The sequence below is a fragment of the Pyrus communis genome, chromosome 8 (assembly GCF_041283825.1).
Source record: "Pyrus communis isolate YQ-2024b chromosome 8, ASM4128382v1, whole genome shotgun sequence".
NCBI classification, from domain to species: Eukaryota; Viridiplantae; Streptophyta; class Magnoliopsida; order Rosales; family Rosaceae; genus Pyrus; species Pyrus communis.
In genome coordinates this window covers 11,829,145-11,838,085 of record NC_142572.1, presented here as the reverse complement: position 1 = coordinate 11,838,085, position 8,941 = coordinate 11,829,145, and the positions used below count along the sequence as shown (strand labels likewise).

The window sequence follows — 8,941 nt, the reverse complement described above, 5'->3', positions numbered from 1 at the left end:
TGATTAATCATTAATCAGCTGGTGATTCAACCTATAATCGATGCTAATCATATCATTAACATTATGGATAACGCTAAAACAAATCTCACAATAATCACGATTATGCAAGGTTTTGTAACTCAATTAATTAGAAAACATTTTCACTCATGCCTCTGTGAGTCTTCCTAGCCTTCCGTGACTTGCCACCAATTGTTCTTTTAAAAAAAAAAAAAAATCTCATATTCGAATTCTCTGGCAAATATTATTTGTATATAAGAAAAGTAATATCTAACTATAATCATTGATATGATAAGTAATTTTTACGTAGAAACCATCATGATCGATTAAGAAAATGTTACAGAGTAACTCATGTAGCACTTTGACACAATTGGCCATGGTACAACCAAAGTTTAAACTATCTTTGATGCGGCCGATATTTCCATGAAAATATTCAAAAAAAATCAAAGAAATATATGAAAATGAGGGGAGAAGTCTAATATTGACTTTATATCGGAGAAACTATTAAGTTTAGGCTAAAATTGGTAGATATTGTCGATATGTCTGACATATCTGTTAAATATCGAAGAAACTCTATTTCGTCCAAACCAATATTTAATAATCCCTAAAGTTTTATTTTAAATTTCTATGATTTCTATCGAAAGCAACCGATATCGATATTCGATATATCCGTAACGCTGTGTACAACTTGAGGAATTAAACACGATCCAGAAGTATGATTTGTAATATGTGACATGTAAATCCATAATTAGAATGTTAATTTGGATTACAGACTAATGACAGGTCCATAATAAATAAACAAAATCAAGCTCTCTTTAAGTCCACCAATTGTCCACAACGCGGTTTTCACACCGAAATATCCAAAAATAATTCAAATTAAATTAAAATGAATTTTTAAAAAAAATAAATAAAAAAAACCGGTACCACGCACTGCCCACGGCTTCTTCGGTGTTCCAGCCACGGCTTACGCCGCAAATGCCGCTTCCCCACCACCCCACCCCCACCCGCGCACCCCACCTCCCCCCACCCCCCCCCCCCCCCCCCCCACCTCAACCTATAAGTACGCCTCCACCCGCCACCTCCCCTCTCCATTAACAACCAAACTTTTAGAGGCCTGTTTGTTTCTCGAGAAAATAAAAAGAAAGAAAATACTCCAAACTCCAATCCTATCGATGCTGAACGAGGAACTCCGTTCTCAGTCGCCGACGTCGCCTCTCCACCACCACAAGTGCCACTCCCGATCAATCTGCCTCCCCGCCTGCTTCTCCAGCATGAGCACTCACCCCTTCGACGTTCTCGACAACGATGCCGACCACTACCACAACTGCAACAGCCAGAGGGCCCGCACACCTCCGCCGAGGTCGCCGCTGCCGGAGATCAAAGACCGCTGCATGCACCTCATATCAAAGATCGGCGGGAGAGTACGGCACCGCAACTCCTCCGCCGACTTTAGCTATGATCCGTCCAGCTACGCCCTGAACTTCGAGGACGACACCAGCAAGGCCGAAGATCAGCTCCTCGTCTACGGCTTCTCGGTTCGGCTCTCGGCATCGTCCATCCCGACGACGCCGCTCAAGAAGAAGGTGAGCCCGCTCGACGAAATTTTGGAGAACGAGGAAGAGTTCGCTGCTGAGGCGGCTGATAAGGATAAGGAGGCCAAGAGCCGAGCGAACGGCGGCGCCGCTCAGAGGAGGCGGGGTAGGAGCCGGCACTCATTGGCTTCGGCCGACTTCGGCTACGAGCCGTCGAGCTACGCCAGGGATTTCGAGGACGACGTGAACCGAGCTGACGAGATTATCTCCCTCAGAAGGTTCGGGGGGTTGCTGGCGCAGCCGAAGCAGAGCTTGACGACGGCGCCTCCGCCTGCCAAGTGTTCGCCGTTGCGTCCGGAGATTGCTGCGTTTAGCTAAAGATTAATTGCGTTTTGATAATGCAATTACAAGTGTGTCGTCATCTGCTAGGGTTCTGCAACTGATATGGCGGATGAGATTTTTCGGTTGAATTCGAGGCTCCGTACGACCAGAAACGGTGGGGATTTTTTGGTTTCAGAGTTGAAAGAAATCCCACGGGGGACGGGGATATCGTGGCAGTTGATTATTGGGCCGGGCTGTTCGGCTGACAATTTAGACGAGTTTAAAGCCCATTTCTCTTCAAATTAAAAGCTGGGCTCATAAGGCCAGGAACTCGTATTGTATTTTTCCTTATTATGTAGTTGTTTAATTAAATAATTTTAGGAGAAATTGAAATTTGGGTTGTTTAATTTGAGACATATTATAATTATTTTTAAGTATAGCGATATATTTTATACTAAGGAGAGGGGGAGTTTGGCTAAGCCACACAAATGGGCAGCCTAATTTTGTGTTGAAATCACTATCCATGAGATTTAAATTTTTTATTTTTGTTTTTGAAATAGAAGGAGAGAGGAAGATTTTTTTGTTTTTTTATTTATTTTTTATTTATTTTTATTTTATTAGAAATATGTTAAAATTACATGTAGGTGAGGGCTTGAAGAAAAAAGCAAAATTTGGTTGTGTGAAATTACATTTATGCCTTATATTTATTATTCATGTTCTGTTTTAATTAGAAAATTAAACTGATAATTTCATCGGGTTTTGATTAAAAATAAATGTTTTATTAATTAGTAGAGATAATTAAATAATCGTTTACCCTAAACCACTATCATGGCTATAAGTTTACGCAAGATATATTAATCAGGTAGTGGCAAGTGGCAAGCACGAAGAAACTAAGCGAGCAAAGAAAAGAAAACGAGTATTAAATATGACAAAAATCTGGATTAATTTCAAATTAAAAAACCTTAAAATTATAGCTAACAAAATGGCTAATGTTAGAACAATAAGGTCTTCTGAGCAAAAATTGGTCACAAAATTTCACTAATTATAAGTTAGAATACTGCTTAGCTCCTTACATATAAGAAGTCATTATTTCTCATCTGAAGTTTATTACGAAATAACTTTAAAATATAAATTGAGTAGTGCTATCCACACACTTTTTTACTTCTCACATATCTTTCTCAATTTTTAGCTGTCAGATAGAATGAAGTGAAGAAGAACAATGGCAAAAGATATCTTTCTCAATTTTTACTTTTTTACTTCTCACATATCTTTCTCAATTTGTACCTATAACGGTGTTTAATTGTCAAAAAAAGAAAAAAAAAAAAAAAAAAAAAAAAAAAACAGTTTGGTCTGTTTTTAACTGTCAATTAACAGATGCCATACAAGTCACATCTGCAAATGGGAAATGGCAAGGGGCCGGCACACGCAATTTCCTAACACATATAACTCAAAACACACTCAATGTCCGACTCTCTCTGATCTGTAACAAAGACAGAAAGATAAACACATATTGAAGAAATCTTCAAACTCTCTTTAGCTATTGGCTGTTAGCTAGCTAGCACTAATTACATAATTAATTATTAATTACATTATACATTCTGTATATAAACACTCACATTTCTCCGGATTTGATCATCCTTTTGCATCAAATCACATCTTTTGATCTCAAATTTTGAATCCTCATGGCAAACCCACATGAGAATATGTCCTCGGTTTACGATTTTCCATCGCCATTGGAGGAGAAGGATGAGTACTACGATGAAGAAATAGATCCATCTTCTTCATGTGGTTGTTTATGGGGATTGTGCGGAAGGAGGACTGGAGCACAGAGACATCTGCTGCGACCACAACAAGGAGATCAAGAGAGTTGGTTGGCGGAGAAGGTGAAGAAAGCGAGAGAGTTTTTGGAGGTTTTGGCAGGACCAAAGTGGAAGAATTTCATCCGATCGTTTAGTACGATTTACAAGAAAAAAAGGGTGCAGTTTCACTATGATCCACAGAGTTATGCGCTTAATTTCGATGACGGGAATGTTTATAGGGAAGCAGAAGGGGCTGCTGCCGCTGCATACCTTCATTTTTCAAATGGCGGATCATACGCAGCGTCACAAGGGATGAACAATGCCGAGTTCTGATTTGCTAGATCGATCTTCGTGCAGACGTTGATCTGATTGTTTGTTTATAGATATAGAGATTGTGTATTACTAATTATTTGATTTGATTTGATTGTTTTGTTTCAAAATTTATGAACAGCTGAGTTTTGCCACTAGTTTTTCTTTTTGAGATTGCTTAATCTCCAAGCCATATTGCATAGAGTTGCTCGGCATTCATGGCTGAAACCTCTGTTAATTCCAGTTTTGAGTCGAGCAATCAGATGAACAAAAATGCCGAATTTACAAGTGTATGTGCACATGTGCGCTTGGTATGAACCGAATATGCATCCATTTGTAGCCGGAATTTATCCAGAAATTTCGACTTCTAGAATTTAACAGAGTCAATCAGAAAGTGAGCTTCTGCTCGAGGGCGGTTTGAGCAATGCTCGAAGAGGGGTTGAATGACTTAATTTATAAATCACGAAAGAGCGTCAACGATACAAGCGTAAAAATTTTACATAATTTACTGACAAATTTATTATCTCAACAACAAAAAGCAGTAATCACTAGTGTAATGTAAGGAACCAAAAGCTCATGTTATTGCTTTGTACACCCCCACAACCCCTCACTAACCTTATTCACAAAAATGAAGATATAAACAAAAAATTGTAAGCCCTCTGGTGGACTATCCAGAGCATACCTGTGTAACGGCTCTTATCGGGTTTATAATCGCAACCTCAGAATCAGAGTGATCCTTTTTCTTTCTGAAGAAACCAATATATGATTGTTTTCACCGGAACCCTGAAGTCTTCTCGCTATTCAGAGTTTCTATCTTCGAATTGTAAATGTAGTGGAAGCGCACGAACGATATCTCGACTGGCTCTCATTTCCTATTCCAATTTATATAAACCGCTCGCCACTGCTGTTTTCACCTGCATTACTTTTTTTTTTTTTTTTTTTCAAATTAAGGTTGGTGAAGCTCATGCAAAACTGAACTTAAGATGAATGAATGGTTCAATTGGTACACCTTTTGCGCTTGCTCTTCAAAACCGTGGAGGTAGAAGGATTGCTGTGCCAGTTCCTCTTCCGCTGATTGATGAACCAATTGTTTATCTGCTTCAATTGCAAACCGGTTTCCTGTACCAACCTAGCCTTGTCTTCCTCCTGATACGAACACAATGGGAATTTAGATATCGATGAGCAAAATGTGAACGCAAGCTACAACGTGTTCTTTTTCAAGAAAATCTTGTTAAAAACAAATATTTGTGGATTCATGAGGGTTTAGGATAGCTGAAATTAAACAGATTTTCGAATGATTAAAATTAAAACTAGAAGTGCTTCTCAAACTTACAGTTGGATATGGCCATTTGGAATGTGATTGCCACCAAGCTTTTAGGACAGAGGTGGTGTCACCAGGAAGTTTTCCAGCTCTTCTCTTGCGCAAAATCTCCTCTCTTATGTCTACGATTTTCTCCTTGTAACCCTGCAAAATATTTCCATATCAGTAAGAGAGGAAATGTACCAGATTCACAACTAACAGTTTCATGACTTTGTACCTGTTTCAGTTCATGCTTCAACTCCTGCCTCACGCGCTCCATCAAGGACCTTTCGCTCTCTGTCGGGATAAGGGGGCCGAATCCCATGCTGTCATGACCCTCCATACCTCCATCGAACAAGTTTGCATCACTATCTACTTGGTCATCTTCGTCATCCGACATTGTAGCACTCGTTCCTTCACCGGGGGAAACTCCTGTTGGCGCAATTTTGTATGAGAAAATATATAACTTTGGTGCTCGTGAGCCATGGAATCACTATGATCACAAAATTTTACCTGTTAAGCTTTGAAGTGATTGTTCAATCTCCCAGCAAGCCATTACTGCTTCCATTGCATGCACCCGGACGTGTTGTTGCAGTTGTTCTTTGAAAGAACAAAGCAACAAAACATAATTCCTCTATATCATCAACAACACAAACAAATCAAAATTTTCGTAATTAATAATGAGGTTTAAAATTCATATTATACGTATCCCATATGGAAATTCTTCATTGAGAACGTTGGTCCTTTGTTAAAGGGTGAATTCTTGTATCGGTGATGCATCAATTGCGCGTTAGTTCATTTAACTACTAAGACGTATCTACCAATGTTATCAAAATAATATTAATAGTATGTTCTTTAATAAAAGAAACTATAACCTAATTAATGTATACACCAAATGCTTAAAAATAAGTAGGTGCTAGAAACTAGAGTGACGAGTTTCATTAGAAATAAGTAGATGTGAAATTAAACAACAATTCTATGATGCTCTGATGTATCTTTATTCCATTTTTTTTTTAACCTTTGGATATTTGAATGGAGAAGTGTAATTTGCCAGTGTCCTTGCAGAGAGCAAGAGTTGTCTTGTTGTGCTATAAATCTCAGCTTTTGTCTTCCCGCATGTTCTTCAACCAAAAAAAAAACGTTTGTGGGATTCGGAACTGTGGTTTTACCGAGGCTTCGCTTTTGTTGTGTCAGCCCTCAGCAAGCACTGTCCTCCCTTGTGGCCCTAATGCTTTTTCAGATCCCTATGTTCCTTGAAATCTTCAACCATCTCATCTCTTTGTGTACCAAGTTCTTCCTTTGTACTAATAGATTCAAGACTTTTTCGAATGGAACGAAGACTAAATTATTGATTAAATCCCAAATCTACAAATTATGAGTATGACACAAGTTATAAATTCTGAATTTTGAAAACCAAATTAAAGAAAAACTTCTTCTTCTGAAAAACAGCATATCCGACTAATCTTACCAATTTGGATTTTCATTCAATTTACAAATAAAAATGAAGACCCCATCTCCAATCCATTATGAAAATTAAATCCTAGAGCCAATTTTTTTTTATTCAACAATTGTCGTCCATATACATAAAATCAAGACTTCAACAAACTAAAATCTAATATAGTGTCATTAGACTACATAATTATTAATAAAACCTAATACGTAATTAATATGCTTGATATAACCGACAAGAAAATTTATTATCAAACCTTAAACATTGAGCATGAAACGAGTAATAAACTCTGAATTGTGAAACCAAATTGAGTAATTCAATCAAATATCTCCTACTAATCGACTAATTTTGGTTTTAATTAAATTTAAGCCCTTCAATTTTTATAGCCAATTACCCAATTTTGATGACTCATTGGCCACTACAATGACAATTCAAAAGCAAACACAAGTCATTAAAAAAAAAAATAATAATAAAAAAAAAAAGCAAAGAGTATTACCATGAACTGATCAAGCTCCTTGTCATCGCCGACCATGCCGTTCCCCAAGGCAGAGTACTTCGCCACCACATTCTGCGACTGAGCCAGCTGGGCGTCGATCCTCGGCAGCTGGTCCACCGGTGTCGCGATCCGCAGGCACGACACGTGCGCCGACAGCAGCGGCTCGTACAGCGGGTGCGCCAAAATTTCTGCTTTGTGTCTCGCGTTCTGCCAGTTCATGACCCCGCCGTCTCCCCCTCCGCCTCCGCCTGGGATGCCGCTCTCGACGACTCCGCCGTCGTTCTTGTTGAGGATGCTGTTGGGCTTGAGGTCGGCGGAGTCGTGGGACATCGCCGCGGCGATCATGGAGTCGCCGGCAACTGTGACGTCATCAATAACGTCGCTGTGGTTGTGGTGGAGGATCGGGCGGTGGGACTGGGAGAGCCATTGGTTGGATGCTTGGGAGGCCGCGGAGTCGGAGGCGGTGACGTGGAGGTTGAGGAAATTAGAGACGCCGCCACCGTTGTTGCTTGCGTTGTTACTGTTGGTTGGGTTGGTGTCGGTGTTGGTGAAGTTGCGGAGGAGGGCGGAGTTGAGCCAATTGGGGGCGGGCTGAAATGGGTGGTGGGGCTCGGGGGGCTTGGAGTTCTGGTCGGGTTGGTCCGATTGATATTGCTGGTGCTGGTGGTGGGTTTGGTCGGTGAAGTGGTGGAGAGGGAGGTCCTGGGAGAGGTGGTTGTGGTACGCCATGAATACGGATGATCAGCTGGGTGCAGCTGGGTACAACAATTTACAGACGGAGGCAGAAACAGAAGCGTTCTGTTTTTTCCCTTTACTGACTGAAAAATGAATTAAAAAAGGAGAAGTGGAGACGAAAATTCAGAGGACATGGATGAAGAATTGGAAGCTCTGTGAGGAGAGACAAGAAGACAAAGATATATGGCTGGATTTGTATATCTATATATATATATATATCTCTCTCTGTTCTCTGTAGACCATATAGTCTCTGTGTTTTCAGAAATGTAGAGAGAGAAAGATGAGAGCTTTTTACAGAGAGAGAGAGAGATTGAAAGGGTTTAGATTTAAGGGTTGATAGCTTATATATATTGAAGCTGTTTACAGAGAGAGAGAGAAAGAGAGAGAGAGATAGAGAGATACTTGGACAGAGTGGTTTTCAGTCTGGGCAAAAATGTGCTCGAGAAACTGCTTTTCCAAGGAAAAAATGGTGGGATTTTCGTCAGGTTTATTAATTAATTATGAAAGCCGGGTAATAGTATGAATCCCACATTTGAAAATCGGAAAATTTTGTACTGTGTTTATAAAAAATTGAGTTATTGCTGATTGATCAAATTTAAGATAGTTTTGTTCACATGCTCGTTTTTACTTCTTATTTATCCGTCTCAATTCTTTATCGTTGTATTGAATATAAACGACAAAAAAGTTAATAAAAGAGTGTGAGAAGTAAAAATAAATATGTAAATATCATTTTCCTAAATTTAAATTTTAAAAATTTATTGCATGTAAGAGGATGTGTTGAGTGTGTAAATTAAACACCAAATAATTGAACTACTATCATGTCAAAGTTAGATTAATCTATGTCTTGCGAATTAGTTTTACGTGGAACTTAACTGTTTTTAAAGATGAGTCCTCATTAATAATACTAGCATATGGCACAAAATGTGTGAGAAATTTTTTTATTTTTGTTTTTGAAATAAAAAGAGAGAGGAAGAGAGTGATAGAGAATGTGGGAGTGGTGCC

The 8,941-nt window shown here is 39.2% G+C and overlaps 3 protein-coding genes across 4 annotated transcripts; 2 read left to right on the top strand and 1 right to left on the bottom strand.

Annotated features, from left to right (window-relative positions):
- The first annotated feature begins 729 nt into the window (after nucleotides 1-729).
- On the top strand, nucleotides 730-2,257 carry LOC137718688 (uncharacterized). The gene has a single exon (XM_068458235.2). It carries the CDS (start codon nucleotides 1,170-1,172, stop codon nucleotides 1,905-1,907), a length of 738 nt encoding a protein of 245 aa, XP_068314336.2. The 5' UTR covers nucleotides 730-1,169; the 3' UTR covers nucleotides 1,908-2,257.
- Nucleotides 2,258-3,400: 1,143 nt separating this feature from the next.
- LOC148695100 (uncharacterized) lies at nucleotides 3,401-4,116 on the top strand. Its single transcript, XM_088698421.1, has one exon. It carries the CDS (start codon nucleotides 3,533-3,535, stop codon nucleotides 3,980-3,982), a length of 450 nt encoding a protein of 149 aa, XP_088554547.1. The 5' UTR covers nucleotides 3,401-3,532; the 3' UTR covers nucleotides 3,983-4,116.
- A 279-nt stretch (nucleotides 4,117-4,395) lies between these two features.
- On the bottom strand, nucleotides 4,396-8,399 carry LOC137717530 (homeobox protein knotted-1-like 3). Of its 2 annotated transcripts, none has more exons than XM_068456922.2 (6): nucleotides 7,205-8,399; nucleotides 5,772-5,892; nucleotides 5,497-5,690; nucleotides 5,292-5,423; nucleotides 4,968-5,104; nucleotides 4,396-4,880 (listed from the first exon to the last, which is right to left on the bottom strand). In XM_068456922.2, exons 1-6 carry the CDS (start codon nucleotides 7,931-7,933, stop codon nucleotides 4,841-4,843), a joined length of 1,353 nt encoding a protein of 450 aa, XP_068313023.2. In that variant the 5' UTR covers nucleotides 7,934-8,399; the 3' UTR covers nucleotides 4,396-4,840. The 2 variants fall into 2 exon arrangements, with proteins under 2 accessions (XP_068313023.2, XP_068313024.2); XM_068456923.2 differs by having other exon boundaries at nucleotides 4,396-4,872.
- Between the last annotated feature and the right edge of the window lie 542 nt (nucleotides 8,400-8,941).

Coding starts and splice junctions, on each gene's coding strand:
- LOC148695100 (XM_088698421.1), top strand. CDS start 3,533: ATGGCAAACCCACATGAGAATATGTCCTCGGTTTACGATTTTCCATCG.
- LOC137718688 (XM_068458235.2), top strand. CDS start 1,170: ATGCTGAACGAGGAACTCCGTTCTCAGTCGCCGACGTCGCCTCTCCAC.
- LOC137717530 (XM_068456922.2), bottom strand. CDS start 7,933: ATGGCGTACCACAACCACCTCTCCCAGGACCTCCCTCTCCACCACTTC. Junction 5,893..7,204: donor AGGAGCTTGATCAGTTCATG/GTAATACTCTTT, acceptor TTGATGATATAG/AGGAATTATGTTTTGTTGCT. Junction 5,691..5,771: donor ATCACTTCAAAGCTTAACAG/GTAAAATTTTGT, acceptor TTGCGCCAACAG/GAGTTTCCCCCGGTGAAGGA.